Source organism: Rhinatrema bivittatum, chromosome 4, assembly GCF_901001135.1.
Source record: "Rhinatrema bivittatum chromosome 4, aRhiBiv1.1, whole genome shotgun sequence".
Classification (NCBI taxonomy): Eukaryota; Metazoa; Chordata; class Amphibia; order Gymnophiona; family Rhinatrematidae; genus Rhinatrema; species Rhinatrema bivittatum.
Window position 1 is genome coordinate 338,791,712 of NC_042618.1, and position 17,098 is coordinate 338,808,809.

At 44.6% G+C, this 17,098-nt stretch overlaps 1 protein-coding gene across 3 annotated transcripts in view; it reads left to right on the plus strand.

The window, feature by feature from the left end:
- The window catches only part of EVPL (envoplakin), a 119,049-nt gene that overhangs the window by 37,809 nt on the left and 64,142 nt on the right, over positions 1-17,098 (plus strand). For 2 of the 3 annotated variants that reach the window (XM_029600465.1, XM_029600464.1), the window contains exon 3: positions 7,226-7,498. In XM_029600465.1, coding sequence (XP_029456325.1) covers positions 7,434-7,498 — 65 coding nt within the window. In that variant the 5' untranslated portion in view covers positions 7,226-7,433. Of the gene's footprint in view, positions 1-5,875; positions 6,007-7,225; positions 7,499-17,098 lie in introns of those variants that run through there. The other variant, XM_029600466.1, reaches the window with a different exon arrangement.

A 17,098-nucleotide genomic window follows, 5' to 3' on the forward strand; every position in this document is an offset into this window, starting at 1 on the left:
AAAGAAGATGCCTAGCATGAAAATCTGAGAACCAGAGAGTCATAGAGGCAAAGGACATTATCAAGACTGTGAATAGCAATTTTGAAGCTGAAAGAAAGACTGGGTTGCTTTGGAGCTGCAGTTTTAAACTCCCTGACTGGTGTATTTATTCAGGAGCAACAAGCCACATGATAAGTATTAAAGATTTTTTCACAGATATTGATTTCAGTGTAAAAGATAAAGGGGTCAATATTCAGAAACTAGCCAGTTATTTGTTAGCTGGATAGACCTACCTTAGATGAACAAGTCTTTTCCTTCTTAGACCTGATTTATCCAACTATCTAGCAGCCACTGAATATAACCGGATATTCAGTGGCTGCTCGATAACCAGATAAGTTCTACGTATCTGACTATGTGGCATCTGAATATAGACCTCAGAGTATATGTAGCAGATGGGAAATGCATTTCTGTGATGGGGAAAGGAGGATAGCTTAGATGTGCCACCACTACTGGATGCAGGCACAGAATTTTCGTGAAAGATTTTCTGTATGTGCCAGACCTGAAGCGAGGCCTATTATCAGTGAAGTTCCTAACAAGCAAAGGCATTACTGTTTTCTTTCACAAGGATATATGTATGATTAAGAAGGGGACAGGCACAGTGGTACAAAGGGTTGTCGGTGACAACTTGCATATAATCACCTGCACAAATGAAGAAGCCAAAACAAGTGCCCAACCCACATACCAGAACTGCATACACACATGGCAGAGATGCCCAGTTGCAATAAATGACTTGCTAAACAAACATGATGGCAGATTTAAAGATATCCCCATGTACATAGACATAGACATGCATGAACTTTCTGAAAGGCAAAGTGATACGTACACCACTGCCAGAGGCAAGCCACTGCAGAGTAAGACATCCACTGGACTAATCCACAGTGATCTATGTGGACCAGTGAAGACAGTGATTCCTTCTGGAAACAGATACTTCCTGACCTTCATCGATGTTTACTCCAGGACACAAAGAGTTACCACTTAAGACATAAAAGTGAAAATTGGAGAGATTCAAGGAATACATGGCAGTGATGAAAAACAAGTGTCAAGCATAAATCTGGAGCCATTCATACGGGTCAACAGAGGACAGTACATGCATAGAGCAACTCAAACATACATCTAGTGGCAGGAGATCAAGTATCAGAACAGAGTGCCCTGTGCTCCCAATCATAACAGTATAGCAGAGAGGAAGAACCACACACTGGTGATGGTAAGGAACGTGCTGCTGGATGTCAACCTTCCTCACAAGTTCTGAAGAGAGACACTGATGACAGCAAATTATCTGCAGAACCTGCTGCCAACAAGGGCAAACAAGGTGACACCACATGAAAGGTGGCACAGCAGAAAACATCAGATGAGCCTCCTGAGGGTATTCAGCTGAAGGCCTACCTACATGTCCCAAATGGAAAATGCTCCAAGATGGCAGACAGAGCCAAAGAGGGCACATAGGGTCGGATTTCCCATAAGGCCAACCTAGGCCATAGCCTAGGGCGCAGCAGTCAGGGGGGCATATATACAGCAGAAATAACAATCAAACATTTATAAATTTTTCAGTATTATTTTGAAAAAGCCATATAAAATGCTGTTTTTTTAAAAAATTTACATCCATATACTTTAAATAAATTGAGCGGTACATTTACGTTGCCCATCTCTACAGTTTGCGCTGTCTTGCTCAGTCACAGGCAAAAAAGCATTTGCTATTTCTCCCTCACACACTCAGCGTAAACCAAGTGTTAAAGGAAAATTCCAGATTTGGCGTTACAATAGTGATTCCAAGTGATTCATCACACTCATATCACTTGTCTTCTAATATCTACTGATAATAGATATGTAAAATATATCGTTACTACTTTTATATACTGTTTTGTTAACTCAGGGCTGAAAGCCGTAAGCAGAAAAAGTTGACGGGGGTGCTCGCCAAATTATAAGGGGGCTGCGATTTTTATTACAAAACATGAAACATATACAACTTATGGCTTGTTTATGCAGCATCATTTAATGTGGTGTAATGTAAGTTTGACACAAAATGCAAAACATTTCAGTAAAATTCTATAATGTCAGATAAGAATCGATGTAAATCTTCTGCATTTTATGTCCATTTTATTTGCTGTTTTTTGTATCGAATACGCCATCCTGGTGAATAATTTGAACTAACCAAAGAAGTAATCGTCGTACCTCGTCTGGGTTAGATAGGCAGACGTCTGCATATTGCGGGCTGGCCCGCCTCAAACCCACGGGTCGGGTTGGGTTCAAAATATTTCAGCGCGGGTCGGGTCGGACAAAAGAACTTCCGCGGGGCGATGCAGGTCCCGCGGGCTGAAAATTTTTTTTTTTACTGGTTTTGGTCTGTTTTATTTTGCTTCTGGGTTCACGCATCGCAAGTTTAAATACGTTTCGAATAACTGGCAGGGAATAGTTACAGGAAACTGCAACATTGGGAATAAAAACCCCTTAGCACTTTGCAAGTGGCTTCGAGAAAAAGGACTACAAACAGTTTATCCAAATGTTTACATTTTATTAAGAATGTTTGCACGCCAGCGACGAATTCCTCGGCTGAAAGGTCTTTTTCTTCTCTGAAAAGAATCAAGGATCATTTAAGATCTGCGATGCAGCAAAATAAGCTGAATCCCCTTGCACTTCTTTGCATTGAAGCAGATTTAACAAGATCTGTCGACTTCAATGAAACAATTGAAGCCTTTTCATGGACAAAAGCACGAAGGAAGAAATTCTAGTAGATATTTAAGACGACTTGAAGAAATTTGATGGAAAGATTTTTTTTTTCTTTGTATGTGTTAATGTTATGCAATTTCATAAGTCGTGTAGTTTTGAATTAAAAATATATGGTTCAAAGATTATAAAGATTGTATTAAGTGCTTACATGTTTCAAAAATAAACTATTACATATTAAATTGAAAATTATAAATCAACTTTTGAGGGGGAGGGGAGCGCAGAATTGTGCTTTGGCCTAGGGCTTAGAAATGTGTAAATCCGGCCCTGAGGGCACACTATTTAGATACAACAAGCAAGGCTAGGGATACAGAATCCTACTCTCCAGTACAGACCAAGTGACGTAATCCAGAGTGTGCACTTTAACGAGGCACTCTCATTGAACATCGTGACTCCAGTGAGCCCTAAGCAGATGATTCCCACAAGCTTCATCACTGATATGGGTCAAGGTGAAGTCATGAAAAAATTAGACATTGCCACCGGTGCAAACTAAGGCAGAATTGCAGAACTACTGGATGTCACTGCAAATGCAGACTAGACTGTGGAGCAACCAGTATTATGGCCGCTGGCCGCGGCAGCCTGCGGCCAGGACCAGGTACTCACCTGCGGCGTCGGTTGGGCCCGGAGGCTCCTGCAGGAGCAGGGAGCCTCCTCTGGCGTTCTTCCCGCGGCCTTGACCGCTGCTTAGGCCAGCTGCGGATCCCAGTGGGGCTGAGCTGAGTCCTCTCCTTTCTTGGCTGCCTTAGAGCCGTGCACGCGGCTGAAGATAAGATTTAAAGGGGCCACGACAGGAAATGGTCATGGCTCCCTCCTGAGACTCTTCCCTCATTCTAGGTATTTAAGGCAAGGTCTGCTCCTCAGACCTTGCCTTGGTATTGAGGCTTCTGGTTCAGGATTCCGTGCTGGTGTTCCGGATCTCCATTCCTGGGCTTTGTCCCGCTTCTGCTCTCCTTCTTTGTTGGACTGATTCTTGGCTTCCGACCCTTGGACTGGCTGTCATTCTTCACTTGGCTTGACCTTGGACTGGCTGTGGACCCTTTTCCTGGCTTGCTTCTGGACTGGCTGCGGACCCTTCTCCTGGCTTCGACCCTCGGAACGGCTTTCGACCACGCTTCGGCTTCTACTCCTGGACTGACTCGACCTGCTGGAGGCGCCAACCGTCTGGAATCGAACGACCTGCAGGAGGCGCCTGCATCCAGACCAATCTTCAGTCTTGAGGGAGTCTCCTAAGTCCCAGCGGCCGGGTTCCTACAGGCTCCTCCTGGGGGAACCGCGAGCTTCCAGGGCGAAGTCTTTACTCAATGGGCGAACCTTCAAGCCTTGCCCTCCGACGGAAGGGACTAGAGAGGGTTGACTCCCTCTTTGGCGGCGCTAACCTTACCTCTGAACTGGGGTCCACTTCCGGATTCGTAACAATCAGCTGAGACAAAGAAGGAGGATTAGACTGTAGAGCAACCAGATGACACTGAATGGGTAGAGCCCAAAGAGGAACCAGTACTTTGAAGGTCTACCTGGACAACAAAGGGTATACCAGCTTGCAGACTCTCATACAGAATGCAGGATCAAGAAGTGCTGGAGTCCTCAGCCTTGGAGGATGTTGAAACATTGCCCCGGTGTGAGACTGAGGAGAGCAGCAGGAAAGATGAGATTTTCTCCATGAGGACACAGCAGGGACAGTCATGTGATTTCCACTAGAAATCACTACAGGGACATCCTAGGGAAGATGGGTCTTGAGGGTTGACCATTCAGCAAGGGAGAACCAATAGCAAAAGATCTCCTTCAGACCAGACAGCCAGAGGTTAACATTCCCTTGCTGTGACCTGACCCTTCATGGGAAGAGATGGGACTGTAAGGGTTACCTAGATAGGCTGTAACCTACACTAGTGACTGAGTCTGTATCTCTATGTTCCTCCTTGCTTTTTGTGTCCGGTCATATAGAACGATGTAACTGTGTATGTAATGTTTATTGGTTTGTCTGTCCCAGTTTCTCAAGAAGAATATCCTTGAATGTTGGAACTGAAGAATACTGAGTTATTTCTACTATATAGTAAGTGTTTGTTCTGGAAGTATGGCAGTCGCAGCAGCATGTGCCCAGTTCTGATTCTGAACAACTAGATTGGGCCAGACTGGAACCAGAAGAAAGAAAAACCCCACAGTAGTGACGCAGACAATGATTTGGGGGAGAGGGAGCAGCAGGAGTCCAAAGCCTGCCCACAGCAGTGACATAGGATGGGATCTTGTGGATAGAAAGGAGAAGGAGCTCCTACCCCAGTCTCCAGGCTTAGCAGTTACGAGATGGAGGATCCCTTGTCTGCTGTAGCACTGACTGGCAAGAATCCTTTTTGGAGGTAGGGAGAGAAGAAGAGGCTCTAAGCCAAGGTAAACTACTGTTGTGGTTTGGGTTTGGTAAAATATGAGCCTCCTCCCTCTCATGTGTGTGGAGGGGAGTGCTGTAATTTTACCATCTGGTTTTGCTCCAACTCTAAGAGGTTAATTTATCACTTCTGGAAGATCTGGCTGGATTCCAGTCTGGTGGCCATTACCCTTCTATGTTCCTGTTTCTTTATTTTTTCGCTGCAGTTTGCCTCGATAATGAAATACTTTGCTTTTTAGCCACATTTGCATGTCCCGTTCTCTCTGGCTTTCCCTCATTCCCTCATTCTCTTAGTGCTGCTGCCACACCCTAAACTAACCCACAGTGAACTATGCTTGACAGAAATGCCTATAATTCCTACCAGATTTCTCATTAACCAAAGCCTTCCCTTACTAACTGTGCTTTAAATGAAGAATGATGGCTTCCGGCATATACAGAACTGCAGGCTGAGATAGTCCATGAATCCTCAGCAACCTAAGGAGAGCTATTCCAGGATCAGCGGGAAAGCAGAAGAAGGAATTCTAGAATCTGCAGCAAGCAGGGGGCTTGCAGTGTGAGGGATTACTGGATCTGCAGCAAGCAGGGGCTTGCAGTGTAAAAGAAGACTGGGCCCAGAGCTTACAGTGTGAGGGATTGCAGGATCTGCTGCTTTGCACGTAGGGAGCTCCAGATTCTTCATGATTTCAGTCTGGGTGGGAGGGGGGTTTACAGAATCCTTTGCAATGCAATTGGCAACTCTACAGGGTGAAAGATTTATGGGCGCTGCTATAATTCATTGTATGTGATGCCAAGACCTGCATTGCTGCGGAGCAAAAGGATTACAGAATGCGATGCAGCACGACAGGACCCTCAGGGTTATGCGAGGCGTTCTGGTATGTACAGAATTCCAGGATTTGCAGCGGTGCTAGGAGTCCAGGGATTTTGTTTGCTGTTATGAAGTCATCTTCATCTTCAGGCTACCTTTTAATGCACTTGTATATTCTCTGTCTTTTTATTCATGAGGAGAGACCTGGATAAAATTAGCACCAGGATCCCAGAGTATCTTAATCTGACCTGGTTTGTGTCTCTGTTGACCAAAATGTATAAATGTTATATGCAAACTGAATCTACAAAAGAATGTGCCTATAGCAGGCTCTGATATCCTTTACTGGGTTTGTTCAGGACATTTACCCCATGCTGATACTGCTCAGGTTTGGGCCCAGTTTGATCTCCTTATTCATTTGGTGATAGCCTGACAATCAGACTTCTTGAGACCCTGGAGGACTAGCGGTCGATGCTCCAATCCTAGATCCTACAAAGCAGAGCTGCAGAAAGAAAGCTGGTGCTTGGTAGAGTTGTGGGGGTAGGGAGGGAAGCCGCCATCAGGTCTGGTATTCAGAAGAAGAGAAGTGAATGCAAATATAGCTCATATTCATGGTATATATCCTCAAAAGGAGACCTGGGTTTACAGCCTTTGGGAAGCAGAGTTGTGCATCCCGGTTTGAAAATAATTAGACCTAGACAGCAGCGTATCCATTTCGGCTGATTATAGTTATAGATGGTATAAGAGGACTGGAGCAGCCTTGTGGTCCTTGCCTGCCCTGATTTTTCTCTGTTTCCATGACGAGAGCTCACCAGCCTTTAGTAATCTGAGGCTCTGGGTGTCTGCAGTGTCCCAGTGCCTGGTCTGGGAGGGGCACCCTGATGTCATCTCTAAAAGCGTCTTGGGGCCCAGCTGTAGTTTCACTGTACAGTTCTGACACACCTTCACGGCAAATAAGTTGCAAAAATCATTTGAAAAGGGTGGAGAAGGCAACTGGACGACTTCCCCTTCGCTCAGCCAACTTGTCATATTATTATTATTTATTTTTTTTTCGCATCTGTTTCTTTGCTGTAGGAATTCATGAGGCAGTTCTTAAAAAGTGCGATTTGGGCAAAGAGTGTGCATCAGACTACTTGGCAGAAAGAGGAAAGAGGGCGTGAGCCAGAAAATGTGTCTAACAAAATTCTCTCTGCAGCAGGGAGGGGTCCACCCCCGGCTGTCTTGCAAAGCTCTCTTTTCAGAACAGGTTTTTCAAGCTGATTTTTTTTTTTTCTTTTTTTTCCCCCCAGCCTGGTGCCATCCCTTCATTTCTGATCACCTGTAGCTTTGGGAGGAGCCACCCTGAAACTGCCCTTTCCTACATAACACCGAAGCTCCCGAAGTGAGAGCCTGTCATCATTTCATCTCAACCGAAAGGAGCGGAGGCCACCCGCAGATACCGAGGGCTTTACCCGGGGACCCAGGAGGTGAAAAAAAACCCACAAGACACCTGGCAAGATGTTCAAGGGGTCGAGCAAATCCCCGCTCAAGTCCCCGACTAAATCCCAGGCCAAGCAGGGCAAGTAAGTCTGCCTCACTTCTAGTGCATTTCTTTCTGTGTTTTATTCTCTTGAGAAGCTCCTGCACTTGGAGAAGCTTCTAACTCTTTTGCCTCGCAGCATCAAGGAAGGACGGTTTCTCATTCTAACGTTGTCCAAACACTGCATCCAAGACAGGGTCTAGGAATGGGGGTTTGTTTTTGGGGGGTTTTTTTTTGCTGTTAAGCCTTGAGCTTTTGGCTCAGTCAGAATCTGCCCCGGCCCTGCTCATTGCTTTGCAGAGCAAAGGGGAGTGAGGTCTTGGGAGCAAACCGGGCTGAAGTGCAGCGGGCGGTCATTGAGAGCCGCTTTGTAGCTGCCATGTATTCTTGGGGCCCCCTTCCAGGTTTTGCATGGCGGCAAGTCCCACTTGTCACCGGACTAGAGGCGCAGATCTCATTGGAGCCCAGTACAAATGCACTTCCAGCCGACCAATAGATGCCACTGCCGAGTGCCGCCTGGGTCTCCCTCCCACCTGTGGGCGCCTCCTCCACCCAAAGAGCAGGAGTCCACCTGGCACAGAGGGAAAAAAAAAAACAACCAACCCCCAGCTCTTCCGAGGGAAGGATTGCCCAAGGATTATGCAAAGACTGAATACATCGTTCTTCCCAAAATTGATTGAACTTTTGTTGGCATCATACGCTATGCTTTATGGGGCCAATTTTCAAATTTGCCTGAGGGTAGTTGCAAAGTCTGTGCATACTTTTCCCCATGGACTTTATGCCAGCCCTCAAAGGGAAAGTAAGCATTTACTTTTCCCCTCTGAAAATTACAGCGAGGAAGAAAGAGCCAGCAGAGAGCTGCACCTGCTTCTTCTGCAGGTCAAAACAATGTGCGTGGTTTTCCAAAATGCACAGCTGGGCACGCTGTCGCATTCCCCGCCCTATCCCCATCTCCCCCCCAAGAATGCCTCCACTCAGTGAAGGTAATAGAACATGCGTTGTGCCACCACGGGTCCTTTTACCCATGGCAGGGAGTCTGGCCGGTTTTCTGAAAGTCCTTTTACCTGTGTAAATAACTTTTGAAATGGACCCTCCGGAGGATGCCTTGGCCCCCTCTGGTAGCTTGTTGCGCACCTGCAGTTTGCACGCAGGTTGTGGAAAATTCATCTCCCCTGAATTTTGATGGAACTGAAGAGGGTGAACCATGGTTGGGGGCATCAGAAGCTCAGTATTGGTTGGTGGCTGGTGGGGGGGGGGGGGAGGACTGATGCATTATGACAAAGGAAAGCGTGCAATATTGCTAAAGTTTCAGTCTTTCAAAGATAGGTCGGGGATGTCCCCAGAGGTTGGTGACCAGTGCTGCTGAAGCAGAGACCGGGGCAGGCTCGGAGTAATTTAATATTTTTGACCATTTTGGGGGCCCAAATCAGCTCTTGGCAGCTGTGTTGACAGCAATTGGTGTAAGATATATAAGAGAAAGGTGAAGCTAGTCATCTCTTTTTTATTTTATCAGTTATTTCCAAGTGTATTTGGGTATCTTCAATCTTGCTTGTCGTCTTAAAAAAAAGAGAAGCTACATCCCTAGAATGAAGTGGCATGGGGGGCTTGGGGGAGAGTAAGAGGAAAGTGCAGTTGGTTCAACCTGCCCCTAATGAATGGAGTCGAAGGTAAGCCCAGGTTACTAGCAATAATAGTTTGGAGTTTTAAGTTCTCTAGCTTTTCAGAATCCTTCCTAAAGTGCAGTTTCCTAACCTTTGCAATTTGCATATGTCACTTTTGTCTTTTCAAGCTTTGATAGATTACAGTTCGGGTTGCCACCACAACCCAGGCCAACTGAGCACCTTGATCCAGGCCTGGTTTTTTTGTTTTTAATTTTTCCCTTACTTCTTGCATCAGTTTGTAGTTCTGATTTTCTTATTGATTCCCCTAAGAAAATCAGAGCTGCAAATCTGTGCATGCAGTGGAGCAAAACCAGAAGTGAAGCAGCCTTTGTTGGTTGGGGTGGTGTGGCAACCCTAGCTGCAGTTAAAAGTTGCATCTTGAGAGCTGGTGAGCAAGAGGTCTGAAATTGGTCTGGTAAAAGTCATGAAGACTCAGTGTTGGTTACATTAAAGACTGAGTACCTTCATTTATGAGGTGTGTGACAGTCCCGTTGGCAGACCCCCATGAAACATAGAGGCTGGTTTCAGGGGGCATTTCCATATTTCTGCCTCTAACTTGCTTTTAAATCTAATTATTCTCCAAAGGAAAAACAGAGTGAAAAAAAAATGAAGTTTGTGTCTTATTAAATAAGTTTAAACAATACCAGTGGAAGACTTTGCAAGGTTCTTATTCAAACAGCAGTTTCATGTCAATATTTAGAAAGCTTAGTTACTCCATCTACAAACACTTTAAACCTGCTGTGGAGTGCATTGGGAAGGTCTCTAGGACCCCGTAACACCAGGTTAATTATCGGAGTGAAAGGCAATAAAAAAAAAAGAGGGAGAGAAGGAGGTGGAATAGAAGGGAGAGTACTCTTTTTTTCCCCCAGATGGAATCCATGAAGAGACAGTTAACCCAGTAGAGAATTTAAGGGAATCTCCTGCACAGCCCAGTCATATAATCTGACAGCTCATCTTTCATCATCACATACACAAGACTACATTGTATGTCCTACAGGACAATACAGCCAAAAGGCACCTGAACATAAGAATTTGCTTACTGAGTCAGACTGAGGGTCCATCAAGCCCAGTATCCCGTTTCCAAAGGTGGCCAATCCAGGTCCCAAGTACCTAGTAAGATACCAAACAGTAAATAGATCCCATGCTGTTATCGCACAGTGTAGTGGTTATTCCCTAAATCTATTTAGTTAATAACAGTTTAAGGACTTCTTCACTAGGAGCTTATCCAAACCTTTAAATCTAGCTACACTAGCTGCCTTTCCCACATCCTCCAGCAATGAATTCCAGAGCTTAATTGTCATTGAGTGAAAAAGAATTTTCTCCAATTTGTTTTGAATGTGCTACTTACTAACTTCAAGGCGTGTCCCCTAGTCTTTGTATTTTTTTTTGAATGCGTAGCCAATTTACATTTACCCATTCTATTCCACTCGTGATTTTGTAGACTTCCATTATATTCTCCCTCAGCTGCCTCTTCTCCAAGCTGAACAGCTCTAACCTCTTTAGCCTTTCCTCATAGGGGAGCTGTTCCAGCCCCTTTATCATTTTGATCCTGTAGAGGCAGTTTGTCACTTGTCCAGATCAAACTTTCAGCAATGTTTTATTTCAGGGGTATTTATCTTAGTACTATTGAAAGAGATTCATTTTTATAATATATGCAGAATAAAGTAATCTGTTGTGACAGATGTTATGACTCCTATAAGACTGTAATTCCAAATCAGTTGAGTTTCTCATTTTAATAAATTGCTCCCATCTTCTCTTGGATGGTTGCTGGGTGAGGAAGATACTGAATATTTCTGACTTGTCATTGACTAAGATTTATATAATGAGTTTCAGTGTTAAGAAGAGTGTGGGGAAAAAGAGAGGGCTTTTGACCCCCAGTGGTTCCTGGATTTGTGATTACCACAGATTTTATGTAATCCCCTCTTCGGGTGACTCTTGTTAATAGATGGGCACACAACAATCCCCAGGGCCGCTATCTCTCTCCCATATCTCCTTTTCCCCTCGATAACACAGCAGATCCACGGGAGCCCACTGGGTTGCAGGGGTTCTTCTGGTGGGGAGGAGAATTGACCTCTGGGGCCCTAGGCTCATGGGGGTGGGAACCTTCCACAGTCTCTCTAGTTAGTACTCACAATTGAGGTATCCCCAGCTGGATGGCAACTTTTCTTTTGCAATGAAACAGCTTGACGCTGACAGTTGGAGTTCTAAAAAAAAACAACCCATTTATGGTAACCAAGTAAACCTTCAGAGTCCATTTCACCAAAAAATAAAAGTTCAGAAATCTCTATACAAAAAAAGGGATAGGTCCATAGTGCCTTTATACAAAATAGTGTTCTCTGACACTTGCTGGTGACACCTGGGGAAACCCACACTCCTAGAGGGGCCCCTAGCAGATGGACAAACGTCAGTCGCTCAGGTGCTGGATTTAAGGTGGCAAAGTCCACACCCTTCCAAAATACAAAACTCTTCTTCCTTCAGTTGATAGGAATTTGGTGGCAAAAGGCTTCCTCTCAATCAGGCCGATACAGTAAAATGCGCGGGAGAGCCAGCGCTCCGAGGCCTTTGGGCAGGCGTTAATTTCTGAGAGTAAATTGTGCGGCTTGGCTGCACATTTTACTTTCTGTATGGTGCGGGAATAACTAATAGGCTCATCAACATGCATTTGCATGTTGCGGGCGCTATTAGTCTCGGGGGGGGGTTGGACGCGCGTTTTCGACGCGCTATTATTACCCCTTATACAGTAAGGGGTAGTAATAGCACAAGGAAAACGCGCGTCCAGACGGGGGCTAACGGTGAGCTCGGCCGAGCGCACCGTTCTGTACTGGCCTGAATAAAATTTAGAAACACAAAATTCTTCTCACTCCTTTCTTCTGGGCAACTGCATCCCCCTTCTAGATTGGTAGCAGGGTGCAGCAGCGCCCTATCCTATTCCCCTCCGGCAGGGGCGACGTCCCTCCTGAGCTGGAGCAGGTCAAGCAAAACAAAGCTCTCTTCAAAAAGGCAAAAAAAAACCCTCCAAAAAACCTCTCTTCTTCCCTCCAAGGAGAAGGTTTGCATTCACTGCCTCCATTGTATGCAAATCTATCTCATGCATATTCATTGTGGATATCCTGAAAACCTGGCCTGTTTGTGACACTTGAGGACCGGCGTTTGCCATCCCTGTTCTAGACCATCCTTGGCAGGAAAGGGGCGGGGGGGGACGGGGACGGGACAGATAGTGCAACAGCTCCCTTTTTCTTTACCACCGCACACAAACTTTCATTCACCTCACAAAGGTGCTTACACGTTCACACCCTTCTCTTCCCAAACCGGTGACAGCCCTGGCTAAACCGGAATCACTTCTAGCACAAACTAAAGGTGGCTTTTTAATTAGAATGGTATTTGTTGGAAACACCCCTTCCTCTGCCTCTTGACACCCTGAATGCTTTCTGGCTTGCCAGGCCTGATACTGCCTGATGGCTTTGAAATATAACCAAAAGTTCTGTGGGTTTGCATTGTTGGGGGGTGCCTTAGAGGAGTGCTTGGGCCGCTGCTGGAATAGTGATGTTGAATCAAAGCACTGGAAAAGGAGGGGAAGAATTAAATAATTAACAGGAAGCATGTCTTGGGGAGGGGCTATTCCTACTCAATAGCAGGCAGATCGATTTGTGAATTGCAGGGACCAAGTGCCAGCCTGCTTACTGTTCAGCTCCTGTCCACAAGGCTCCCGGCTGCAAAAGCTAAGTGTGTGCTATTACTGCCTGATATCTTTGAAAAATAAACAAAGGTTCTGTGGGTTTGCATTGTGGAAGCAGGTAATGTGGAGCAGTGATATTGAATCTTAGCAGTGCTAAAAGAGAAGATATAAAAAAAAAAAATCCCCCCAAAAAAGACAAAAAAATTATATATATATATTTACCTCACTTTAAGTAAACAGAGGATCCTACAAAATCCCTATAGCTCCATGTAAGCTAAAATTATAGTAGCTGATACCAACTGGAATACATAATTGGTAACAAGAAAATTTGCTAATTTGGTAATTCTTAAGGTGTTCTCTATCAAATCAAATGAGCAAAACGAGGACCATCCAATGTAACAGTTGTGGAGCTTTTATCTTGAGGCAGATCATTTGGAAACTTAAGGCTTGCCCCATTTGTTCAGAACTCTCTACCCTGAAAAATGAATTGGCTCACCTTAAAGCTGAATTAGCTGCAATAAAGAAAGTATCAGAAACCACCAAGAAATCCTCACCCACTTTACAGAATTCAGGAATCGTTTCCCCCTTACCACAGAAAATTCAAAAGCCCAGAAAAAAGTGTTTTTCAGTGGGCTCAGGTAGAATAAGACCTGTGACACAAAGACACCCATTCTTCACAATTGTTCAGGCCACGTCCCCGTCCCCCCCCCCCCCCCCAAACACTTAGAGCATACAGGAATCCAAGCACAAATGGATTACAGTGGGCTCTGGTAGAATAAGACTTGTGATGCGGAGAAACACACTCTCAAGTGACAAAAGTACAAAATGCCTTCTCTCTTAAATAATGAAGAAGCTGTAGCGATGGAGATTGACGTGATAACTGAAAGCAAAGAAGAAACCTAATGCACACAGAAATTCAATTATACAACCAATAAACATAAGAAAAAGCTCATTGTGCTGGGTGACTCAGTCATCAGAGACACTAATATGGGAACTCTTTTCAAGGGAAACACTACAGTTAAAAGCCTTCCAGGATGATCAGCTGGTAGAAATGCTAATCAGATAGTCAATGCAATCCAAGAAGAAAGTAAAGACTCTGAAGCTGATATTATCATCCATCTGGGAACCAATGATCTTGCTAGAAACAACATCTAAGTGGTACAGAGAGATTTCCAGTCTCTGGTGAAGCAGATTAGTCACATGGCAAAGACTATTGCTTTTTCAGAAGTGTTACCTGTTCATGGATAGGGGAAAGAGAGGCTAAGCCATATAGATAACGTCAATGCATGGCTCAAAACTTGGTGTAAAGAACAAAGTTTTGGATATATTGAAGGCTGGGGCTGTGTATGGAACAGTAAATGGCTCTATGTCAAAGATGGCTTACATCTACTGTGGCATAAAAAAGGATCCTAAGTGATAAATTCAAATCCTATGTCATAAGGCATTTAAACTAGACAACGGGGGTGGCGGAAGGAAATTGGAATGTCACCCCCAAATCTCAAGGAAATGGGTGAAGGGGATTACAAAAGTCAGCTGAATAAGGCACAAAAGAAGTCCAAGAAGAGCAATAACCTGAAGAAGGGAAACTGGAAAGCTATGAGCACAAATGCTCGTAGTCTGGGCAATAAAATCCCAGACCTGCAAGCCCTAATGGTGGAACAGACTTGGACATTGCTGCTGTTACGGAAACATGATTCATGGATTCTCATGATTGGGATACGGCCATACCAGGCTATAACTTGTTAAGAAAGGACTGAGAGGGCAGAACAGGGGGAGGAGTAGCTCTTTATGTCAAAAAATAATATCCAAGTGCAAAAAATAATATCCAAGCAACTGAACTGCAAGGAATGTGGGGTAGAGAAGAAGCATTATGGGTGGTCGAAAAAAAAAGATGACAGTGCATCCATTTTTACTGGAGTGGTTTTACAGGCCTCCAACTCAAACGGAAGAACTAGACAGAGATCTCGTTGAAGACATCCAAAAGGTTGGGAAAGAAGGGAGAAATGTAGATTGTTGGTGATTTTTAATCTGCTGGATGTAGACTGGAGAGTCCCTTCTGCGGAATCTAACAGAAGTAGAGAGATAGTGGATGCCTTGCAAGGGGATCTGTTCAAACAAATAGTAATGGAACCCATGAGGGAGGGAGTTTACACTTGATTTAGTGCTCACTAAAGGGGATGATGTCTCTAATGTCTAGGTGGGTGCCCACCTCAGCACCAGAAATTATCAATCAGTATAGTTTGATATCACAAATAGGATACAGAGAAGGCACACCAAGACCCAAGTTTTGAATTTCAAAAATACAGACTTGGTTGAATTGGGGAAGTACCTGGAGGAAAAACTAGAAGACTGGGAGAAAATGAGAGAGGTGGAGCAACAGTGGACCAAACTAAAAGGAGCAATTACAAAGGCAACAAACCTATATGTTAGAAAAGTAAACAAAAGCAAGAGAAATAAGAAACCTATTTGGTTCTTAAAGGAGATGGCTGAAAAATTAAAAGCAAAAAGAACCGCATTCAAGAAATAAAAAGGATCCCAAAAAGAGGAACACAAGGAAGAATATCTGGTGAAACTGAGGGAGATGAAGAAAGTAATCAAGAAAGCAAAAAGTCAGGCGGAAGAAAGGATTGCCAAAGAGGTAAAGCAAGGTGACAAAACATTTTTCAGATACATCAGAGAAAGGAGAAAGGTCCAAAGTGGAATAGCGAAATTGAAAGATGAAAAGGATCAATGTGTGGAGAGAGACAAAGAAATGATGGAAATATTAAACAAATACTTAAGTTCGGTGTTCACTAAAGAAGACCCTGGAGAAGGACTGTCACTAGTTAAATCTGTGGATGAGGGTGGAGTAGACGAAACTCCATTTATAGAAGAGAATGTATGGGAAGAACTAGGAAAACTGAAAGTGGACAAAGCCATGGGGCCTAATGAGGTTCATCCCAGGATACTGAGGGGGCTCAGAGATGTGTTGGCTAGTCCGCTGAAGGACCTCTTCAATAGATCCTTGGAAATGGGAGTGGTGCCACAAGATTGGAGAAGAGTGATGGTGGTCCCGCTTCACAAGAGTGGGAGCAGTGAGGAGGCTCAAAATTACAGGCCGGTTAGCCTCACCTCGGTGGTGGGAAAAGTAACGGAGACTCTGCTGAAGGAAAGAACAGTGAGCTATCTACAGTTAGGAGATTGCTGGACCCGAGGCAGCATGGATTCACCAGGGGAAGGTCCTGTCATACAAATCTGATTGATTTTTTTGATTGGGTGACTAAAGAATTGGATTGAGGAAGAGCGCTCAATGTGATCTACTTGGATTTCAGCAAAGCTTTTGATACAGTCCCGCTTAGGAGGCTTGTGAATAAAATGAGAAGCTTGGGAGTGTGCGCCAAGATGGTGGTATGGATTACAAACTGGTTGACAGATAGAAGACAACATGTAATGGTAAATGGAGCCTACTCTGAAGAGAGAACGGTGTTAAGCGGAGTGCCTCAAGGATCAGTGTTGGGACCGATCCTTTTCAATATCTTTGTGAGCGACATTGCAGAAGGGATAGAAGGTAAAGTTTTTCTTTTTGCAGATGGTACTAAGATCTGCAACAGAGTGGTCACGCCAGAAGAAGTAGAGAGAATGAGACGTGATTTAAGGAAGCTTGAATGGTGGTCGAAGATATGACAGCTGGGATTCAATGCCAAGAAGTGCAGAGTCATGCATCTGGGGTGTGGTAATCCAAAAGATCTGTATGTGATGGGGATGAAAGGCTGTTGTGCACAGAGCAAGAGAGGGACCTTGGGGTGATAGTGTCTAGTGATCTAAAGACAGCGAAGCAATGTGAAAAGGCAATAGCTAAAGCCAGAAGAATGCTGGCTGCATAGAGAGAGGAATAACAAGTAAGAAAAATGAGCTGATGATCCCTTGTATAGGTCCTTGGTGAGGCCTCACCTGGAGTATTGTGTTCAGTTCTGGAGACCACATCTCAAGAGGGACAGAGACAGGATGGAGGCGGTTCAGAGAAGGGCAACCAAATTGGTGGGGGTTCTCCATCAAATGACTTATGAGGAGAGGTTGAAGGACCTAAATATGTACACCCTGAAGGAGAGGAGGTGCAGGGGAGATATGATACAGACCTTCAGATACCTGAAAGGTTTTAATGATGCACAATCAACAAACCTCCGTTGGAATAAAATCAGTAGAACTTAGGGGGTCACAAAATGAAACTCCAGGGAGGACGACTCAGAATCACTGTGGATCCCTAAAGGCTAGAGGATGGAAATTAGGAAAAGAGTGCTTGGGGTAACTTGCAGGGGTGGTGGTTACT